We start from the raw sequence: 22,061 nt of genomic DNA on the forward strand, positions 1-22,061 counted from the left end.
TTTTGCAAAGGTAGGAGTGAAGCCTTGAGTGCTGGTTCAAAAATTACAAGTGCCTGTATTCAGTCACTTAATGACTTCAGGCCGTTACTGTGATTTGAGAGAGGTCAGATCTTCATCCTGCCACATCGTGGCTTCTGGCTGGAGGCTGGGAAGGACTGTAACATTTGCAACCAGATCTGTCCTTTCTTGCCCTTCCTTCCTCCCATGACAGGCGTAGTCCTGCCCAAGGAAGGCAGCAGTTTATCTCTGCCTACAGAAAGAGAAGAGCCAACAGATTTTCTTCAGACTCTGTAAGAACCAAGCAGGCCTTTCATGTTTGAGGGTTGGGTCTGTCTCCTCAGCTTGGATGTAAAGATTCTGTTTATCAAAGAGGGGATTTCAAATCCCATGTCAAACTAAATTCAACTCTTCGAACGTCTTCTAAGCAACATATATGCCTGTCACTAGGAGGCATACACAGTCGCATAGGTATAGCTAAGGCAACATCGGCTCGTTCATGAAAAGCTGTAGCTGACCTCCAGGAACAGTGTACAGTCATGGACTTACTTGTGAAAAGGTTTAGTTTCTTCCAAGTAGTCGCCTTCTTCCTCCCCGCTCCTCTCCTTGGGTCTTGATCCCTTGGAAAAAGCTCATGTCCAGAACAAATATATGGGAAAAGCTTGGGAGAATCAGAGGCAGTGTTAGAAAACAGTAAATTCAGCACAAACACTTATACTGCCAAGTTGTATTTATTTGTGTGTAAAGTGAGGACAGCCAGTCCTGGGACTCTGGAGACAGAAAAGGCCTACAGCAATCCAAGGCTTAACAGATGTGCTTCTACAAATGGCATTAATATCCCAAAGCTCTCCAAAACACGAATAGGAACAGGAGGAAGCGCAAGGACTACAATTCCCAGAGCGCTCAGTGAAAAAAAAAAAAAAAAAAAAAAAAAAAAAATGAGGCGGGTGGAGCGGTGTATGCTGGAATGTGTATTTCTGGTAGGGCCGACTAAGGCCACGCCTACCCCTTCCTAAGGCGGGGACGGTTTCTCGAAGGCAGTCGGTAGTTGTAGTTTTGCTAAACCTAGAGAGCTTCAAATTGCAAGCAAGGAGGCCGCGAGGCCTGACGGGATTTGTAGTCGGCGCGAGACGTGGGCGCGCACGCGCAGCCGGGGCCGGGGCGGGGCGCCGCCACTGCGGTGAAAGCCGAGGCAGCGGGCAGACGAACAGGGGGCGGGCGGACATCTTGGGATCCAGAGAGTGGCCAGGCCAGCAGAGCAGGGGCCGCGGACACCAGGTGAGCCGGGGATCTGGCCTTATGGCGTGGGGGAGGACGCTGCGGGTCGTCTGCCTCGCCGCGCAGCTTTGTGCTGCCCTGCAGTGAGCTGGCGGAAAGCTGCCCACACCCGGGAGTAGCTTCAGCCTTCAGACCCGGGAGCTAGCTGACGGTGGGGCGGGGGCGCCTGGGGCGCGGTTGCAGGGCTGGCGGGGAGCGGTGCCCTCCACCTGACCCGCCTGGCGACTCCCATGAGAGGGATACCGCCTGGAATCCTCCCAGAACAGGAACGCTGCGCAGCGCCCCCTCCCTAGGATCGTGCCAACCCCCTACCTCCCCGCGCAAGGACAATTTCCCAGTCTCGTAGGACAGTGACACCCCCTTGTGCCGCCGCCTTGCACCGTGACAGGTCTCACACCATGCGGCGCCCCCTCCTCTTAGTTCAGTGACACCCCGCGGCTCTTCTTCCTTAGACCTGTGACAGCCCCCGCACCCCATGGCACCATCTTTTCCCACAATGTCCTCCCCAAGGCGAAAAGCCCACCACCCCCTCATTACTCTGCACCTGAACCCCAAGCAGGCTCTGTCTCCCCAGCTTTCCCTTATTCACCACTGTCAATTCCCCCGGCCGGTTTTTCCTTCTTAAAGCCTTGACCTTTTCCATACTGGAAACTCTTGCCTTTAGGTGCACTCCGCCAGCCCAGTTTGCTGCTGTGGGCTCACCTGAGGACGCTGCCTGGCTTTCAGTGCGGGCCTTTCCCCTTAACTGAATGTTCCATTCCTGCCCAAGGCCCCACCTCTGGTTCTCGGGTGCCCTTCGCTACCTACCAGTCGATACCTGTGGACTTGGTTCTTTGCCCCAGGCTCTACCTCCATTTTGCATCTCGTCTCCCAGCCTGTTTGGGACTGAGGGATGGGATGAGTCCACCACCTTGAGAGACCGCTCACCCCTCTGGAAGACCTTGACAGCCACAGGAAAAGGCTTTATTTCCCAGTTTAGAAAAGTCTTCTAAAGTACTCCCTGTGAAATTAATACCAGGGCTAATCCAGGAAATCTAAAACCAAATTAATGCCTTTTCTCAGTCTAAATTAATTTGACCCAAATAATTTGGATAATTCAGGCATCCTGACATCTCTGCCTCTTGCTTATAGGCACCCAGGCCAGAAATGAGTTACTTCATGGGCCTGGAATCACGATTTCAGATGGAAGGATTTCTTAATTTTATGAGCCTGCGCCACCCCCACCCCCCAGTCCTTATTTTTATTGCATTCCAGAGCGTTTTGAAAGGGGGGTGGTAATCAGAAATAACTGTAATAAGCAGCTCGAGTGATGGAAGTGTAGTCTGCCAGCAGTAGGACCTTCCTCCTTTGCCCTTTGCCTGCTTATTCCACTGCCTGGAAGAGGTTAAGCCACACTCCCGGGTCCACATTAGGGCCTAAGGGCTCCCTTCTCTTCTCCTTACACCCTTTCCTGGAATGTTTGAATTCTCTGAATTAGAGTGCAGAGTGCCGGAAGTTCAGGCCCTGCAACCTTCTCTGAAGGGTAGTGGAGCCCAAGAGACTGGATGCTCTAAAGGTTATGCCTGGGGGCCCCAGGCCTGAACCAACTGGAATAATTCCTACCGCCATTCCTGCAGCCGCAGGCAAGCAGGCAGGCAGGCCTTAGTGACTCACTGGCGGGAGCCTGAGAGTCTGCACAAGAGGGGGCTGAAAAGGATCATTCCTGAGCTCAGTGCTGGGGAGAGGGGGCGGGGGTTACTGATGCTCAGCCCCAGGAAAGGGAGGGTCAAAATGGCCTTAGAATCCTGGGCCTAATCTCTCTCCGTTTCTTTCTCCCATCTAGTGTGGAATAAACAGGAACTGGAGCCTGGCTGAGGGGAGGGGCGTGTCTGGGAGGGCTGCAGGGTCACTTGCTAAAGGGTTGAGTCAGGAAAAAAGCTCCAGTGACCTGCACAGCTCCACAGGGGATGTTGGCAAGGATTCTGAGGTCTTCTTTTACCCCGCCTCCGCCTGTCCTAGGTCTGTTCTCAGAGCGATGGGCTGCGGAGACTGATCTGCCGCCATGATTGGAGGCTTATTCATCTATAATCACAAGGGGGAGGTGCTCATCTCCCGAGTCTACCGAGATGACATCGGGTGAGTCCCCTGGCGGAGCGAGCTGTGCCCCACCACTCCAGCCCCCCAGTCCCAGCATGCAGGATTAGGTCTTTTCCCGCCATTGGCTTGACTTGGGCCACCCTGACCCCTGGCTGCACCCTGGAAGCTCAGCTAGTGTAGCCTGGCTCCCATTAGGTCTGGTGGTATTGGCCCGGCAGCCAGCCTGCCGGCCCCTAGGTGGGACCTGTGGAATGGCATGGTCCCACAGCTTTAGGAACTCCTTCCCTTCCTGCATCCTGTTTCTCTAGTTAGAGTGCCTTTGCCCAGGCTGGTGAATTCCTTCTTTGAGGAGGAGGAGGAGAAATGTCTCCAGTGGGTGGGGTTAGTGGCCAGGCTGGAGGCACTAATCCACCTAAGCCTTGCTCTCAGAAGCCCTTCTCATATCAAACGCCTTCACTGGATTCTATTGAAAGCCTCTCCAGGCTGCCCAATCCTCTCCTGCTCCCATTCTCAGGAGTTGTCAGGCTGCTGACTCAGCTGTCTTCAGTTCCTCTGGGCCATTCCTTGGGGAGAGGCTGGGAGGAAGCGTGAGGCACTCTCTGGGTCACTGTGGGAGGACAGGGAAGCCATGCTACCCTCTCTGGTTTATCAGAGTAGACCCAGAGCGGCTCCATATCCTGGGCCTTCACACAGGGCCACAGCCTGCCTTCTCATTCTGCGCTCCCTTGCACGCCCTTGTTCTTCCAGACTGAGGGGACCTATCCTAGCCTCCGAGGCGCTAATGAGATTAGGCTCCTCTGGTTCCTGCTGCCTGTTTTTCTTTCTCAGAGAGCTTGAGATAAAGTCACAGAATGGGCATGTGGCAGTGCTCCTCATTTGGCTCCCTGGCTGATGGGCTGGCTTGGCCCTTGTGGGTGTTTGTCCATTGGCTGGTGGTGTGGCATGAGCTAGAGCTGCAGCTGTGGCAAGGCCTGGCCTGTCTGAACCTGGCTGGCTACACCCCCCACCCCCGGCCCCTTCCTGCCTTGGATGGACCGGGCAAGCCAAGGCCAGGTCACACGCCGCCTTGCCTGTCTTGTCTGCTTCCGCCTCACAGTGTGTGCTGCCCTCCCGGTGTGTTGTGTGTCTAACCCTCTCTCTCGTTGCTGTCACTCTCCTCTTCTTGCTGGCGTCATTTCTCTCATCCCATCTCATTGGCTGCCGTAGCAATAGGTAAGCGGCCTCTCAAGCTGCTGCCCAGGTACAGGTGGGTGGGGGCCTGCCCCCATCGTTTTCCTGCATCCTTTTTCATTCCCTCAACTTGCTCTGGAGTTGGATCCTGGGCAAGAATGGGTAGCACAGTTCGATGGCCCCTTGGTATTTCTCCCTCCTTTGTGACTTCTGAAGCCATGCTGGCTTTGTCTAACATCTGGAGGAGTCGGCCCTCCCCACTGGTGGGATCACTAGCGGGAGGACTGGAGAAGCACTGTCTCTTTCTGTCCTGGACCTCAGAGCTTACGGGGGAAGCTAGATGAAGCTCAGAAATTAGGGCCAGCCCTGGGAGTCAAGAATATCTGTCTCTAAACCTGATGAACCTCACTTTATTAAGGTTACATCAGCCTTAATAGTTGACTTCCCTATTTCTTGTGGCCTTTAGACACTAGCCCAGCTCAGGCACTCTTCCCATGCCTCCACAGGGAGTCATAAGAAGGGAACCACCCCAGTGGTTTAGGCATTGGCTTTCTTTAGAGTGTGTGTGTCCGACTTCTGCAGAAAGGAGGGTGGGGCTGTTAGCAGCTGTGGTTGATCCTCGTGGGGTAAGGTTGACCTGGGTGCTGAGCAGGCCCTATGCACTCTTTTCCCTCAGGAGGAATGCAGTGGATGCCTTTCGGGTCAATGTTATCCATGCCCGGCAGCAGGTGCGCAGCCCCGTCACCAACATTGCTCGCACCAGCTTCTTCCACGTTAAGCGGTCCAACATTTGGCTGGCAGCAGTCACCAAGCAGAATGTCAACGCTGCCATGGTCTTCGAATTCCTCTATAAGATGTGTGACGTGATGGCTGCCTACTTTGGCAAGATCAGCGAGGAAAATATCAAGAACAATTTTGTGCTCATATATGAGCTGCTGGATGGTGAGGCTGGCGGGCTGGCATGGCAGCAGGCCTAGGGTGGGAAAGAACCAGGCTGGGCCTAGCCTGAAGGTGGGTGTAGGTCCGAGGCTCTGGTACTCTGAACTTTCTTTCCTGAGTATCTGGTCTCTTGGGCTAGGATCTCTATGCCCCTCAGAAGGCCAGTTCACATCCAGACCTAAAGGCTGGTCTGAAGTAGAACACAGAAATAGGCCAGCAGGTGGAGAGGGGAAGTTTTGGTCTTCCAAGGGGCTAGGAACCTGACTCAGGTTTGGTGGCTGAGCCTCCTGTATTCATCCTCTTTCTTCTGTGGCTTGGACCTTAGTTCACTAACTATCTACCCAGTTTTCCATCTCAGCAGCTGCTTCAGAGCCTAGGGGAGAATGAGATATTACAAGCCTCTTGGGGTGCACTGTTATCTGTTTCTCTGTAGAGTGTGATCTAGGAGAAGGTGAATACTTCCACCTTCCCAATGTCTATTTTCTAGAGAAAACGGCTCAAACCTTCTTGACTTGCCACCCACTGGCCGTGTGAATCTTCTTTTTTTTTTTTTTTTTACTTTTTTTTTTTGTTAATTTTTTTGCATACAAAAACAATAAACATTTTCTAAAAATACATACAAACAAAAAGATGCGTATCAAACATATTAGGAAGGTTGCACATGGGAAGTCGGGGAATAGAAATGGGGGGTGGGAGTTAAAATAAATGAGAGAGGGACTTTATATGGATCAGTGATAATAACTCAATCCTCTATTTGACAAAGAAGAGGGAGAAGGAAGAGGAAGAAAAAGAAAGTGGGATAAAGGATCAGAAAGGGAGGAAAATAGAAAAAATTAGAGTATGACTCCAGGGTAGACCTGTTTTGTTGTCACTGAGTTGGTTGGTTGGTTTGTCTGTTGTATTCTTCATGTTTCGCCAAGTTAGCCGTGTGAATCTTCTATTGATTTTTTTTTTTTTTTTGAGACAGGGTCTTGCTCTTGTCACCTATGCTGAGTGCAGTGGTGCAATCACAGCTTACTGAAGCCTCGACCTCCTAGGCTCAAGCAATCCTCCAGCCTTAGCCTCCTGAGTAGCTGGGACCATAGGCACATGCCACCATGCTTGGCTCATTTTGACTATTTTTTGTAGAGCTGGGTCTCGCTATGTTGCCTAGGCTGGTCTTGAACTCCTGGGCTCAAGTGATTCTCCCACCTTGGCCTCCCGAAGTGTTGGGATTACAGGCATGAGCCACTGCACCTGGCCTTGATTTATCTATTTGAAAAAAATCAAACATTTGAATTGTTTTCCTGTAAAGCGCAAATCACAGAATAAATGCTACAAAGCTAGAAGACTTTGTTGCGGATGATCCCACATGGTTTTTGGGAGCTGTGCCGGTCAGATGTGTAGGCCCAAGTAGGGACTGGAATGAAGAAGCTCTGTCCGGGGGCTGATGGTTCCCTTCTTTTTGCAGAGATTCTAGACTTTGGCTACCCACAGAATTCCGAGACAGGCGCGCTGAAAACCTTCATCACGCAGCAGGGCATCAAGAGTCAGGTACTTGAATTGTGCAGACTATAGTCAGGGTGGAGTCCAATCTCCCTTCATCTCAGCTGGCCCTTGAGCCTTGTCTGAGCTGACTCATGAGCCCTCCCATGACAGGAAGTGCTGGCCTGAGCCTCCTGCCATGATTGCAGGCCTATTTTGCTCCGTGTGGTCCTCCCACTGCAGAAGCAGCCAATTCAGCATCTCTATTACCAGGAATACAGCTCAAGCAGTTTCCTTTTGCACTGAGGGGTGGGGGAGGAGGCCTGGTCTTGAGGCCTGGTGTTCCTCAGGAGGAGAGCTTGGGCCCTCTCCTCTAGGATCCAAGCCTCATAGCTTTCTCCTCCTTTTCTGTCTCCGTTGCTGCTTCATGTGGGCACCTCGTTGGCCCTGCGGCCTCCAGCATCAGGTAAGCTCTTCCCTTAGCTTCTACCCTTGCAGCTTTGCTTTGTTTCTCCAGGCCCTGCCCTTTGGGGCTTATAGGGGAAAATGGATTACAGGTGGGGACTAGAAGGGAGGGGGAATGCGAGTGGAGTGGGGATAGAGACAGGATGATTAAAGGGAGAGAGGAGTGAGGCCATTGCTGTTTGTTTCTGGCCCCATGTAGACAAAAGAAGAGCAGTCACAGATCACCAGCCAGGTGACTGGGCAGATTGGCTGGCGGCGAGAGGGTATCAAGTATCGCCGGAATGAGCTCTTCCTGGATGTGCTGGAGAGTGTGAACCTGCTCATGTCCCCACAAGGTGAGGTCCCTCTCACGACAAAGTTGGAGGGGGCCCAGGGCAGGATCCTGGGCCTGCCTGCCTGACTCCACTGCTCCCCATTTATCTGTTCCATCACCAGGGCAGGTGCTGAGTGCCCATGTGTCGGGCCGGGTGGTGATGAAGAGCTACCTGAGTGGCATGCCTGAATGCAAGTTTGGGATGAATGACAAGATTGTTATTGAAAAGCAGGGCAAAGGCACAGCTGATGAAACAAGCAAGAGGTGCCTGAGGCAGGAGAGCTGGTGGGAAAGGGTGTCCCTTGGAGGGCTCAGTGGGGTCTAGTGAACCACAAGTTTCTTCTGGATTTCATTCCCACTGTAATTGCAAACTCTGTTCCTGACGGTAAGCCTGGCTGTTCGCTCTTGACATTAGTGCTAAGCGAGATGAGGGGATCGTCCTCAGAGAGCAAGCTCCTTTGTTTGGTCCCTAGGACCAAGGCCTTTTCTGTACATACTGACAGCCTCTGCCCAGTGTGCCTGAAACCCCCAGGTCCCGAGCAGAAGGAGCCCCAAGAGATGAGCTTGCAAGGCTTCCCTCTCATCCCAAGCTCTGGGGCAGATCTCTGAGTCACAAAGCTGCATTCTAGCAGCTTTTCATAGTCTCTGGTGCTAGCCTGGGGTGGAGTGGTCTCCCAGCGTGACACCTGTCATTCTCCTGTACCAATGAGACCTCCTCTTCTGCCCCTGCTTGCAGCGGGAAGCAATCAATTGCCATTGATGACTGCACCTTCCACCAGTGTGTGCGACTCAGCAAGTTTGACTCTGAACGCAGCATCAGCTTTATCCCGCCAGATGGAGAGTTTGAGCTTATGAGGTGCCATTGGGGTGTGAGGAGGCAGCCAGTGCTGCTAGCAGAGATTGGGGAGAGGAAGTGGGTCAGCTCTTTGGTAACCTTGCTTCCCATCCCTTAAGGTATCGCACAACCAAGGACATCATCCTTCCCTTCCGGGTGATCCCGCTAGTGCGAGAAGTGGGACGCACCAAACTGGAGGTCAAGGTGGTCATCAAGTCCAACTTTAAACCCTCACTGCTGGCTCAGAAGATTGAGGTGAGGACAAGGGGCTCAGGGAGGAGGAAGAACTTGTCCCTAGGAATAAAGGCAGCTCATGTCACAGCTTGACAGAGTTCCCTGACAGGTGTGTCACTTCTAGGTGAGGATCCCAACCCCGCTGAACACAAGCGGAGTGCAGGTGATCTGCATGAAGGGGAAGGCCAAGTACAAGGCCAGCGAGAATGCCATCGTGTGGAAGTGAGTCCTTTCCTTCATTAGGCCACATTAGGGCTCAAGATCCCAGTATACCCTCTTGTTTTCTGCTTTGATCCTTCTGAATGAGGGGTGGGGGAGCGTGCCTGTTTGCTTTTCTAGGAGCCTCTGCTTGTACTGTCAGTCTTTATACCTCCGTGTGAGTATGTACACGCCTGCATTTGGGTTCATGCACGTGCTTATTTTTTAAGATGCTTTGGCATTTCCCTGCTTGCCCTTGTAATGTATCTGTGAAGCAGACAAAGCAAACGATAGCATGCCCAAGTGTCTAGGCAGAAACTGAGTCCTGTTCTAAAGAAGTAGACCCAAGGTTCCATAGCAAGTGGTTAGTAGGGTCCTGACCACTTCTTGTTCTGCCACCTCCTGCAAGCTCCTGGGCTCTCTCCTTGCTTGAAATTGCCCTTGAAACTCCTCCAAGCCACAATGGGCTGCCCATTGTCCCTGTGTTCCCAGGATCAAGCGCATGGCAGGCATGAAGGAATCGCAGATCAGCGCAGAGATTGAGCTTCTGCCTACCAACGACAAGAAGAAATGGGCTCGACCCCCCATTTCCATGAACTTTGAGGTATGGCAGAGGAGGGGCCTAGGGTCATGCCAGGGTATGCTGGAAAAGCCCTTAGAGATCATTCCGATAAACCGCTGCACCTTAGAGGTGAGGAAACTGAGGCCTAGAAAGAACTGGCTTTAACTCATAGATCCATTCTTCCCCTTTCAAGCCTCTTAGTAGAAATTACTATTCGTAATGAGGCAAATCTTTTACTTCTCTCGGCTTGTCCTAACACAGTTCTTTCAAAAAACTTAGATTGTTTAAATGCCAGGTAAGACAAAGTTTACTTACAGACAGGATAATGGGCTGACTTTGCCTTGCGCATGTTAGACATAATTTTCTTCACCTTATTTTTAAGTTCATAATATTGAGCAGGATAAGTATGTTCTAAAGCAGTTCTTTGGTTGCTGTCCCTGCTGATTAAAGGAACTGATTCAAGGTGTCACAGGTAGGGCTTTCTTCTTTAGTCACTTCTTAGAGGATCCCACACCACCCCCGCTTCTTTCAGGACCCCAGCCATTCAAACACCTGTAGTAGAGATGAAGTAGGGCAGGGCAACAGGAGTTCCCAGAGGAGAGCGGCTGTAAAAGGAAGGCCACATTTCTAATGAGCTGTCCTTGCCCAGGTGCCATTCGCGCCCTCTGGCCTCAAGGTGCGCTACTTGAAGGTGTTTGAACCGAAGCTGAACTACAGCGACCATGATGTCATCAAATGGGTGCGCTACATTGGCCGCAGTGGCATTTATGAAACTCGCTGCTAGCTGCTTCTAGGCAGCTAGCCCACCTCCCCAGCCACCCTCCTCCACAGGTCCAGGTGCCGCTCCCTCCCCCACCACACATCAGTGTCCCCTCCCTCCTGCTTTGCTGCCTTCCCTTTGCACCAGCCCCTGAGTCTAGGTCTGGGCCAAGCACATTGCAAGTGGGACCAGTGGAGCAGCCCCTGGGCTCCCTGGGCGGGGGAGTTCTGAGGCTCCTGCTCTCCCATCCACCTGTCTGTCCTGGCCTAGTACCAGGCTCTGAGTTCTGTGACCAAAGCCAGGTGGGTTCCCTTTCCTTCCCACCCCTGTGGCCACAGCTCTGGTGTGGGAGGGTTGGTTGCCCCTCACCTCAGAGCTCCCCCAAAGGCCAGTAACGGATCCCCGGCCTCAGTCCCTACTCTGCTTTGGGATAGTGTGAGCTTCATTTTGTACACGTGTGACTTCGTCCAGTTACAAACCCAATAAACTCTGTAGAGTGGAGTTGCTGGCTTAGTGTTGATGTGGGAGCTACATGGGGAGGGAACTGGTGTTGCTCTCCCCGCAGTTTTCTGTTCTGAATACTCTAAAGGCTCTTTCCTTGCCTTGTCCCCATTAGACCCCTCCTGGGCCATCCAAGCCCTTATCCTTGTGGGTTTTGGGCCCAGGTTTCCTGGCTCCTCTAAGAAAGCCTCAAGGGCAAGCAGCCCCAGCCCCTGGGGGTAGATTCTTTCTCTAGCTCCTTTTTATTCCCCCTGGTCCTCGGACTCCTAGGCTCAAGAGATCTTACCTGCCTCAGCCTCTGGAGTAGCTGGGATTACAAGCACGCACCACCACAGCACCCAGCTCTTTCTCTAATTCTTAGGCAGATGTTTTCTAATTAGATTAAGCATAGATTAAGTGAAGTTTACATTTGGTCTTGTAGTCATCCTAAGAAATTGACCTTTTAATTCCATCATTTACCCAGGCTTCCCAAATCTTGCTGAGTGGGTGGTAGGAGGAAAGATTTGCAAGTAGAATAATATAATGGACCGGGCGCGGTGGCTCACACCTATAATCCCAGCACTTTGGGAAGCCGAGGTGGGTGGATCACCTGAGGTCCGGAGTTCGAGACCAGCCTGACCAACATGGAGAAACCCCGTCTCTACTAAAATTACAAAATTAGCCAGGTGTGGTGGTGCACGCCGGTAATCCCAGCTATTCCGGGGCTGAGGCAGGAGAATCGCTTGAACCCAGGAGGTGGAGGCTGTGGTTAGCCAAGATCGCACCATTGCACTCCAGCCTGGGCAACAAGAGCGAAACTCCTTCTCAAATTAAAAAAAAAAAAGAACATAATGAATCTCCATGTCTCATCACCCAACTTCAACTATGATCACTGCGTGGCCAGTTCCTTAATATCACATCCAGGTGTCTTAATCAGACTTTTCCAGATAAGGTCCACTGTGGTTGGTTAATGCTTCTCACATTTTAAAAATCGATGTTTCCCTTCAGGTCTTGCAATTTTGTCGAAGAAACCAGAGTTCTGTAGTTTCCCCCATCAGAATTTGCCTGTTGTCCCCATGAAGTCACTTAACATATTCCTCTTTACCTGTATTTCCTGTAAAATGGTTCAATATCGGGATTGATTCCTCATGATAGCAATGTTTAATCCAAAGGGATGAATGGGTAATAATGTAATTTTCGGTGCCACTTTTAGAGACCAATTGGAGGAATATTCACGTTAAATATAAAGCAGTAGCATCATTTTGGAGGAAATTCCTAACTTCCTGAGGGAATCGGTGAAAGGAAATAGCCTTTTATTGGCATTTGCTGAGTGCAGGGAAGTCTGCTCTGGGTGTAGGCAGGGAATAATTTATACAGGCCACGTTGTCCCGGCTTTCTTGCCCTTTGGCGGTGGATTTGGTCGTGCCCTGGGGTGGTGGAAGAACTGAATGGGCTTAATTCACAAAGGTCGGCTGAATTATACAGTGAAAAGGCGGTCGCGGCGGGGAGGCGGGTGGCGCTGGCCATCAGGCTCAGGAGCCCGTAGGGTCTGGGGACCCGCGAAAGCAAAGCACTGAGCAGTGGGCTTCTGAGAGTCAGGGACCGGCGTGAGTCAGCAAAGCTCTGGGCGGGCTCCAAAATGGGCCTGGCTGGGTACGCAGCAGCAACCGACGCGCTTCGAGGGAGCGTATAAAACCTGGCAAAGCCAAAGTACTTTATCAGCCGCCTGCCTCTTGGGAGGCTCCCACTCGCCAGACCACCGGTGCCTCGCGGCCCTGATAAACCTTCAGCTCCCAGCCCTCGTCCCACCCCCTCGCTCCCGGAACTCCACCTCCCAGAAGGCAGCGAGAACCCCACATGTGGCTAATCTTTCAGCAGACAAGGCGTCGCGCACGCGCAGAGAGCGCGGCTCCGGCGCAGGCTCGGCGCCTCTCCGCAAGACCCCGCTCGCCCCGCCCACCGGTGTCCGCGCACTCCGCTCCTTTCTTGCGTCACCGCTACACATGCGCCTTGCAAGGAAGGGCGAGATTTCGGGGGCAGGGCCGGGGGCGGGCCTAGGCCGGGGTCTCACAGCGACTGCGCGGGCGGGTTCCTGAGTGGAACATGGCGACTTGCGCTGAAATCCTGCGGAGCGAGTTCCCCGAAATTGACGGACAAGTCTTCGACTACGTGACGGGTAAGCAGAACTGAATCGGCCGGCTGGGGAGACCGAAGTGGAGGCCGGGGGAAAGTCTAAGCGAGCGTCGTGCCCGGGACTGTTGCCAGGCCTCTCCTCTGCATGACCTCTTGTCCCGGGGGCTGGTTGGGTCTGGAGCCTGGACTGGGGCCTCTGTCTGGAGACTGAAACTGCTTCTGCTTGTGTGGCCACCCTACCCGATACCTTCCTCGTTCTACCACGCCCTGCCCAGGCGTCTTGCACAGCGGCAGCGCGGACTTCGAGTCTGTGGATGACCTGGTGGAAGCTGTAGGGGAACTATTGCAAGAGGTGTCCGGGGACAGCAAGGATGACGCGGGCATCAGGGCCGTGTGCCAGCGCATGTACAACACTCTGCGTCTGTATGTGCCAGGGAGTAGGGGTTGATGGGGGCGAAGGGACGGCGAACGGTCTGGAGACAAGAGGTGGGGGAAGAAGATCTGATGGCCATAGAGCTTTTCCCTCAACTCCTAACTCTGCGCTTTCTATCCCTACCCACATAGGGCTGAGCCACAAAGCCAGGGAAATAGCCAGGTGCTACTGGACGCCCCTATCCAGTTGTCAAAGATAACAGAGAACTACGGTGAGAGTGAGGGGAGGTTGAACTAACTGCTCCTCCTGTGCTTTTCTCCACCCCCAACCATCTGCTCCCTGCAGCTTAGGGCTCCTACGTCTTTTCCACAGGACAAGGTTTGTAGGAGCTAGTTGATGTCTTTACCAAGGGCAGAAGAGCCCATAATGGGGGTGGGGAGGAGGTTGGAGGGTTCTCCCTCCCAACTCTTGGGTATAGTAGGAAGCATAAGAGCCTGGAGCTGGACAGACTTGCTTTCACCCCTAATTTTGCAACTTACTAACCAGCTGCATGATCTTATAAGAGTTGGTTATCTGTCCCCAGCCTCGTCCATGCCTGTGTATCCTTTACGTGAGTTTTTTTTTTTTTTAATGCAGGGAAGATAATAGCCATCTATCTGCAGTATTATAAGGCTTTGTAGAAAACGTCTGTGTCTGTGCCTGGTTCATATTAGTCACTCAAAGTGTTAGTTTCCCTTCCCTCAGGGAGAAGGTGACTGCTTTTCTTATCGCTTACAGACTGTGGAACCAAACTTCCAGGACTGCTAAAGAGGGAACAGTCCTCGGTGAGGAGGAGGAAGCAAGGGAGGGGACTGTCTGTGATGGGGTTGGGAGTTGACTGTCTAATTGGAGTATCTTTCTGGGGGATTTCTGACTATGTCTTTTCCTGAGCCTTTGAGTCTGTTCATCATGGGTAAGTTAAGAGGGTTTACTCGAGATGTTCTCTCTTGGGGTTCCTTTCTGAGCCTACACCCTAGAGTGAAGTGGATGTGTTTGGACCCTTAGACAGTGAATGCAAAGAAGTTAGAGAAGGCCGAGGCTCGACTTAAGGCAAAGCAGGAGAAGCGCTCAGAGAAGGACACGCTCAAGACCAGCAACCCTCTGTGAGTGGGGGAAGCATGGCTCAGAAGAGAGCAGAGCAGTTTTTGCCTGGACAGAAGGTGGTGGGGAGCACTAAGAGCTGTCCATTTCTCCCTTTAAAGAGTCTTAGAAGAGGCATCAGCCAGCCAGGCAGGCAGCAGAAAGGAGAGTCGGTTGGAATCATCTGGCAAGAACAAATCCTATGATGTGCGAATTGAGAACTTTGATGTGTCTTTTGGCGATAGGTGAGGGAATAGTGGTGGCAGGGGTTGGCTTTCTTTTTCTAATTAGAGGACAATTTGGAGAGGTGAAACGGGGCTACAGACAATGTTAGGTTTGTCGTTAAACTTGCTGTGCACCTATTTCTAGAGCATCTTTGGTCTCCTTTCTCCACTCCCGCAGAGTACTGCTGGCTGGAGCGGATGTGAACCTGGCATGGGGCCGCCGTTATGGGCTGGTGGGGCGGAATGGGTTGGGGAAGACAACGTTACTGAAGATGCTGGCCACCCGGAGTCTGCGGGTTCCAGCCCACATTTCCCTGCTGCACGTTGAGCAAGAGGTTGCTGGAGATGACACTCCTGCCCTGCAGAGTGTGCTGGAGAGTGACAGTGTGCGAGAGGATTTGCTACGGCGGGAGCGGGAGCTCAGTGCCCAGATTGCTGCTGGCAGGTGAGGGCTCCCGGCTAGGGAGTGACTAGCAGCCGCTGTCGCTTACAGAGTGCCTGCCATCCTGGAACAATCCATAATTTGCATGTCCATCCTAGTAATCAGCAGAGCTTAGAACTTGGCACTCTGGGACTGAGAAGCCCTTGTTCTTTCCACAGTGCCCATTTCCATAGTGCCCAAGGTAATGAGCACCGTGCAAACCCTTCCTGTATTCTCTTCCTCTTCCAGCCACAAGGTAGCCAATGGCCTTTCCAGCGGTATAGGGTGCAGGACATCCTCCTAGACTGCCCCCACTTAGGCCAATTACTGTTTCTCCTCCCTCCAGGGCGGAGGGCTCTGAAGCTGCAGAGCTGGCAGAAATCTATGCCAAACTGGAGGAGATTGAGGCTGACAAGGCACCTGCCAGGTATTTAAAGCTCCCCCTCACTACAGATTTCCTTTCCCTTCTGTGGACTGTTCCAACTGAGTTCTTCAATTTCTTCTCTGCTAGGGCATCAGTCATTCTCGCTGGGCTTGGCTTTACCCCTAAAATGCAGCAGCAGCCCACCCGGTGAGTGACCCTTGCCATTCTTGGCTTTGAACCCTATTGTCTGAGCCCCTTCCTGCCCTGATGAACACCCACCCCAATGTGGCTCCATCATTCTTTAGGGAGTTCTCAGGTGGCTGGAGGATGAGGCTGGCCCTGGCCCGGGCCCTCTTTGCTAGGTGAGTCTTCTGGGCCAGTGTATGAAGCCCTATGGAAGATTGATCTTAGCTCTTGGGAGGTGGCATGAGTTGCTGACCCAAAACCTCAGGCCATGTATTCTTTTTCATAGGCCAGATCTTCTGCTGTTAGATGGTGAGTTTGAAATGGGGCACCCTGACATTAGGACGGGCAGGGGTGGTAGCATCCAAGTTCCTAGTTCTCCAGCCCTTCAATCCCAAGTGTGTGCTCCCCTGCTTCTCCAGAACCTACAAACATGCTGGATGTCAGGGCCATCCTGTGGCTGGAGAATTACCTGCAGGTGAGTGCCTGTGGGTGCTGGAGTGGGTTGGGGAAAGTCGGCCTCCAAGATACCTGGGGGCCTGAGAACTGACTGCCCTCCCAAACTGGGCCTGCTGTCCTGTGACCCCCTCAGACGTGGCCCTCCACAATCCTAGTCGTCTCCCACGACCGCAACTTCTTGAATGCCATCGCCACAGACATCATCCACCTGCACAGCCAGCGGCTAGATGGTTACCGGGGAGACTTTGAGACCTTCATCAAGAGTAAGCAGGAGCGGCTGCTCAACCAGCAGCGTGAATACGAGGCGCAGCAGCAGTATCGCCAGCACATCCAGGTGTGGGGCCAGGCAGGGCTGGGGGTCCCATCCCAGGGGATCCAGAGTGGGGGATAGTGGGGGAGTTTGACCAATGCCTGCACTCCTCCACCTGCAGGTTTTCATTGACCGGTTTCGCTACAATGCCAACAGGGCCTCTCAAGTGCAGAGTAAACTCAAGATGCTGGAGAAGCTGTGAGTACAGCATCCCCGGCCAGGCCCTGACCCCTGTTCTCTTCGTCTCCTTCCTCATTTGCAGGCCACCCTTGCCCTACCATTCTAGGTCTCCCCTTCACTAGAAGCCAACGGTGACTTCCTCCTCTGCTGGGAGCCAGAGTATTCCACGCTGTTCTTGGAGGGCTAATCTTGACTAGCACCTGGCAACCACTAATTTACTTTGTTTCTGCTTCTATGTATCTGCTTATTCTGGGCGATTCATATAAATGGAATCATACAATATGTGACCTTTGTGCCTGGCGTCTTTCACCTGGCATCATGTGTGAGGCTCATCCATGTTGTAGCGCACGTCAGAGCTTCATTTCTTTTCGTGGCTGGATAATATTCTATTGTGTGGATATACAGCATTTTGTTTATTGAGTCATTAGGGGACATTTGGGTTGTTTCCATTTGGGTTATTATGAATAATATTGCTGTGAACATTGGTGTACAAATTTTTGTGTGGACATAATGTTTTCAGCTTGCTTGGATGCGTACCTAGAATTGCTGGGTTACCTGGTTATTCCAAATTAATGTTTTGAGGAACGGTCAACCTGTTTTTTAAAGCAACAACATCATTTTACATTCCTACCAACAAGGAATGAGAGTTCCAGTTTCTCCATGTATTTGGCAACACTGTTATTGGCTGTGTTTTTTTTTTTTAGTTTTAGCCATCCCAGTGGCTGTGAAGTGATAGCTCATTGTGGTTTTGATTTGCATTTCCTTAATAACTAATGATAATGTGCATTGGGAGTTTAATCTTGAAGTGCCCTTTCTATAAGTGCTGGCAGGAAGCTTAAAATCATAAGGCTTAGATGTTTGCGACATGGAAACATATCACCATATAGTAACTGGGGGTAAAAAGTCACAAAAAGCCTAATTCTATTTTTTAGCATACAGTAAACGAGAAGAGTGTACTCTAAAGTAATGATACCTGAGTGGTAGGAGTACAAGCCCTTTCTAAGTTTTCTCTGAACATATATTACTTGTGCAGGAAGTTATGTTTTTAAGTCATAAATCTAGTCTACCTCATCTCTTCCCCCAGGCCTGAGCTGAAGCCTGTGGACAAGGAATCAGAGGTCGTAATGAAGTAAGTGCTGGGCCAGTGGGGCTGGTGGGGAATTGCTTGCTTCCAGCTGCTCCCACATCCTCACCCGTACCTCCTGCAGGTTTCCTGATGGGTTTGAGAAGTTCTCGCCGCCAATTCTGCAGCTAGATGAGGTGGATTTCTACTACGATCCGAAGCACGTCATCTTCAGTCGCCTCTCCGTGTCTGCTGATCTCGAGTCTCGAATCTGTGTGGTATGGCTGCTGTTTCTCTGTGCTGTGAGCTGGGACGCTCCTGTCTCAGTGTGTGGTGTAGATTGGCTCAGATCCTCAGGCTGTAAAGGGACGAGGTCCATGGAACAGGAGTGAGGGCCCGGGCTAAGGACTTTGCAGGACTTACACTAGCCCTGTCCTGTGGCCGCACGGCGCTGTTCTTCAGGGAGGAAGAGCCTGGTGTAGAGTGTTTTAAAAATACTTAAAGCAGTGCTTTACCTTATTGGTCCCGGTTCTGAGTTTTCTAAACCTTGAGACATTGAGGAGAGAGCATGGGCTTCAGGGTCAGACTTCAGATCTTGACTATGGCATTTCCTAGCTTGGTTACCAAGCAGCTTCCTAATCCTTAGGATGGCACTGACGTCTACCTCACTTGGTTCTTGGGAGAAGTAAGTCCCCAGCACTTAGCAAATACTTAAGTATTGCTCCCACTAGTATATGTATTTTTCTGTAGAGTTCTTTTTTTTTTTTTTTTGGAGACAGTCCCGCCCTGTTGCCCAGGCTGGAGTGCAATGGCACGACCTTGGCTCACTGCAACTTTTGCCTCCCGGGTTCAAACAGTTCTCCCTCAGCCTCACAAGTAGCTGAGATTACAGGTACCTGCCACCATGCCCAGCTAATTTTTTGTATTTTTAGCAGAGACGGGGTTTCACCATGTTGGCCAGGCTGGTCTCAAACTACTGACCTCAAGTGATCTGCCTGTCTAATTTTTGTATTTTTAGTAGAGACGGGGTTTCACCATATTGGCCAGGCTGGTCTCAAACTCCTGACTTCAAATGATCTGCCTGCCTCAGCCTCCCAAAGTGCTGGGATTACAGGCGTGAGCCACCGTGCCCAGCTAGAGTCCTTAAAAATATTTTTTTGGTTGTTGAAGGAGTCATTGGGACTGGGGACTGCCTGGGACCCCTTCTAATTTCCTTCTCTTCTGTGTTACACACAGCAGTGCTCTTTTTATTGATACATAATTGCACATATTTATGGGGTACAGAGTGATATTTCCATACATGTATACAATGCGTAATGATCAAATCAGGGTAATTAGCATATTCACCATAAACATTTATCACTTTATGTTGGGAACATTCAAAATCTTCTAGCTTTTTGAAAATGTACCGTCAATCATTGTGAACTGTAGCATCCCTGCAGTGCTGTAGAACCCTAGAACTTACTCCTCCATTCCTCCTATCTAGCTGCATTTGTTTCAGTTAACCAACCTCTCCCAAACCCCTCTCTCAGTTCCCCTCCTCCCCCCTTATCCTTCCCAGCCTCTAGTAACCACAACTCTGCCCTCTACTTCTATGTGCTCGACATTTTTTAGTGCCCACATATGAGTGAGAACATACAGTATTTATTTTTCTGGCACACACTGTATGACATTTTCACGTTTCTTAAGGTTGGAGAGAATGGGGCCGGGAAGTCTACCATGCTGAAGCTGCTTTTGGGGGACCTGGCACCTGTTCGGGGCATCAGACACGCTCACAGGTCAGGCCCACCCCCACCCCTGCCCCCATGAGAACATTTGCAGGCACCCATGCTGCCTGTGCTCCTTCATGGCCATTGCCTTTGCTTTTCCACCTCGGTTTCTGCCTGCAGGAATCTGAAGATTGGCTATTTCAGCCAGCACCATGTGGAGCAGCTGGACCTAAACGTCAGTGCTGTGGAACTGCTGGCGCGCAAGTTTCCTGGTGAGTTAGGGATTTGAGTGGGGAAGAGTTTGAGTGGGGGAAAGAGGGCTGAGACTGACCCCGGCAGCTAGGCCTACCTTGGGGTGAGTGCAGAGTAGCCCTCCCAAGCCTAGATGGAAGGACATGGGGACATGGGGACTTGGAGGCGTGGCTGGAGGGCACAGGGAGGGTGTTGGGCCAAGAAGCCACCTGATCTGGGGAGTCTTTTTCCAGGGCGGCCTGAGGAGGAGTACCGTCACCAGCTGGGTCGCTATGGCATCTCGGGAGAACTGGCCATGCGCCCTGTTGCCAGCTTATCTGGGGGCCAGAAGAGCCGAGTGGCCTTTGCTCAGATGACTATGCCCTGGTGAGGCCTCATTTTCCAGAGCTCTTCTCCTCCCATTTCCCCTCCTTGCCCAGTAGAACACTGTATCAGAAGGCTTTATTTTCTCTCACCACACCCCTTCACTGCCCACTTTCCTGGGTTCTGCCTTCCAGCCCCAACTTCTACATTCTGGATGAACCCACAAACCACCTGGACATGGAGACCATCGAGGCCCTGGGCCGTGCCCTCACCAATTTCCGGGTGAGTGTGCCTCCACCCTGACCACTCCTCCCAGGCCTCGGTGCCTCTTGTGTCCCCCTGAGCACCTCCTGCTCTCCTGTCTTTCAGGGTGGTGTGATTCTGGTGTCCCACGATGAGCGCTTTATCAGGCTGGTGTGCCGGGAGTTGTGGGTGTGCGAAGGAGGCGGCGTTACCCGGGTGGAAGGAGGGTTTGACCAGTACCGCGCCCTCCTCCAGGAGCAGTTCCGCCGCGAAGGCTTCCTCTAGGGCCACCAGGCTGAGGACTCGCCCAGGACATGGACTGGGCTCTCAGACCCCTGGGCCACCACGCAGGCCACCGCTCCAGGCCGTGGACTTACCCCGACTTGGGGACAGCCTTATTCCCAAATGTCTCTCTCCTTTTGACTGGAGCATCTTCTGCACAACCTTGGGAGCCCCATCCAAGGGTTGGTGAGGACTGGTCTCCCGGGGGGTGGGGATCTTGGGGGTACCCTCTGGGGTTATAGATTCCCCTACTTCCCCAGCTCTGACTGGACCCCAAGTGGCTGCTATGTAAATTAAATCTCTCCCCGCGTCTCCTTTGCCTCATGTCTGCTGCTCCCTGGGCAGTGGTTGCCTCCTATTGAGGGCTGTGGACTCTCGGATTGGCGTTTTCCTATGGCACTTGTATCCGTCACGTGGAGGAAGCAATGGCAGCACCAGCCTTGCATCTAGAAGAGACATTGTCAAGCTGCTGGGGCATGGAGGTCATCTGCCTGCCTGACCTTGGGGTGGGCTGAGCCAGTGGAATGAAGGGCAGTGTATTGGCATCATTGCGGTGCTGTTAGCCCTAGCCTGGGCTCAGCCTCAGCTGAAGGGGTCTTGGGTTCTGCCATCGCAGCCCCCACTGATGGGCAGTTGAACTGATTCTGTAACCTGGCCTCACACGTGGCCAGCTGCTTTCTCCAGTGGTATCTGGCTCCGGCTTGCCCTGCTTCTCTGCTCCCTAGACTCAGCGCTGAAGAGAAACTGTCTTTGTTCTCACTTTGCTTGGGTGATTGCATGCTCTTTATATTTCCTCTAACCATACAGGAGGGGCCTGGGAAACAGGGAATTTAGGACAGGGTCTAACAGGAAGACGTAGAACACTTTGTTTTCAAATTAAGCAATCTTTAAGAGGGGAGAGATGTTGAACAGGTAGTATCATTTATAAATATTATTTCTTGAGGAGTTAGCTGTTTTATGTAATTGTTATGCAGAGGACATTAAAATAGAGACATTTGAGCTGAGCACAGTGGTGCACACCTGTAGTCCCAGCTATTGGGGAGGCCAAGGTGGGAGGATTGCTTGAGCCCAGGAGTTTGAGGCCAGCCTGGGAAACAGCAAAACCACTTCTCTCAAAAAAAAAAATAAAACAGACATATTGCTTTGCTCTCAGTGACAACAAAGGAACCAGTCAGCAGAAAGGACTTGCTGCCTTCATGCAGATTGTAGTCAAAAAGCTCAACCAGGCCAGGAGCAGTGGCTCACGCCTGTAATCCCAGCACTTTGGGAGGCCGAGGTGGGCAGGTCACCTGAGGTCAGGAGTTCAAAACCAGCCAGGCCAACATAGGGAGGCCCCGTCTCTACTAAAAATACAAAAATTAGCCAGGTGTGGTGGCACATGCCTGTAGTCCCAGCTACTTGAGAGGCTGAGGCAGGAGAATAGCTTGAACCTGGGAGGCGGAGGTTGCAGTAAGCTGAAATCATGCCATTGCACTCCAGCCTGGATGACAGAGCGAGACTCCGTCTCAAGAAAAAAAAAAAAAAAAAAGATTGACCAAAAAATCTTAACTCTGAGCTGCTGAGGGTAGCATGGTACGGGTCGCCGGGGAGAGAGCCCTGTTTCGGGGGTTAAAGCAAGATAAAGGCAGCAAGGCTGTGTGGACTGGTGAAGCTGGCAGAAGGACCACTGATG

General features: G+C 52.0%; 2 protein-coding genes and 1 long non-coding RNA gene across 8 annotated transcripts; 2 read left to right on the forward strand and 1 right to left on the reverse strand.

Moving 5' to 3' along the window:
• Positions 1–1,115: 1,115 nt before the first annotated feature.
• Positions 1,116–10,792, forward strand: AP2M1 (adaptor related protein complex 2 subunit mu 1). 3 transcript variants are annotated; one of them, XM_063621900.1, is made up of 12 exons: positions 1,141–1,275; positions 3,274–3,390; positions 5,198–5,463; positions 6,911–6,993; positions 7,385–7,390; positions 7,589–7,724; positions 7,825–7,966; positions 8,439–8,558; positions 8,657–8,792; positions 8,896–8,993; positions 9,462–9,573; positions 10,181–10,792. In XM_063621900.1, the coding sequence occupies exons 2-12, from the start codon at positions 3,317–3,319 to the stop codon at positions 10,313–10,315; spliced, it is 1,308 nt and encodes a 435-aa protein (XP_063477970.1). In that variant the 5' UTR covers positions 1,141–1,275; positions 3,274–3,316; the 3' UTR covers positions 10,316–10,792. The 3 variants fall into 3 exon arrangements, with proteins under 3 accessions (XP_063477972.1, XP_063477970.1, XP_063477969.1); XM_063621902.1 differs by lacking the exon at positions 7,385–7,390 and having other exon boundaries at positions 1,116–1,275; XM_063621899.1 differs by lacking the exon at positions 7,385–7,390 and having other exon boundaries at positions 7,825–7,975.
• Positions 10,793–12,063: 1,271 nt separating this feature from the next.
• Positions 12,064–12,737, reverse strand: LOC134733154 (uncharacterized). Its single transcript, XR_010116681.1, has 2 exons — positions 12,603–12,737; positions 12,064–12,467 (listed from the first exon to the last, which is right to left on the reverse strand). It is a non-coding gene; the product is annotated as an uncharacterized lncRNA (long non-coding RNA).
• A 56-nt stretch (positions 12,738–12,793) lies between these two features.
• Positions 12,794–21,148, forward strand: ABCF3 (ATP binding cassette subfamily F member 3). 4 transcript variants are annotated; one of them, XM_063621882.1, is made up of 21 exons: positions 12,794–12,947; positions 13,180–13,327; positions 13,469–13,548; positions 14,055–14,101; positions 14,322–14,419; positions 14,519–14,641; positions 14,799–15,065; positions 15,388–15,468; positions 15,553–15,612; positions 15,711–15,767; positions 15,878–15,900; positions 16,011–16,066; positions 16,181–16,381; positions 16,479–16,555; positions 17,622–17,666; positions 17,746–17,878; positions 19,290–19,378; positions 19,490–19,581; positions 19,795–19,927; positions 20,059–20,146; positions 20,234–21,148. In XM_063621882.1, exons 1-21 carry the CDS (start codon positions 12,875–12,877, stop codon positions 20,390–20,392), a joined length of 2,130 nt encoding a protein of 709 aa, XP_063477952.1. In that variant the 5' UTR covers positions 12,794–12,874; the 3' UTR covers positions 20,393–21,148. The 4 variants fall into 4 exon arrangements, with proteins under 4 accessions (XP_063477952.1, XP_063477954.1, XP_063477955.1 ...); XM_063621884.1 differs by having other exon boundaries at positions 12,796–12,947; positions 13,180–13,309; XM_063621885.1 differs by having other exon boundaries at positions 12,807–12,940; positions 13,275–13,327.
• Positions 21,149–22,061: the final 913 nt, after the last annotated feature.

Source organism: Symphalangus syndactylus, chromosome 17, assembly GCF_028878055.3.
Source record: "Symphalangus syndactylus isolate Jambi chromosome 17, NHGRI_mSymSyn1-v2.1_pri, whole genome shotgun sequence".
In the NCBI taxonomy this organism is placed as follows: domain Eukaryota; kingdom Metazoa; phylum Chordata; class Mammalia; order Primates; family Hylobatidae; genus Symphalangus; species Symphalangus syndactylus.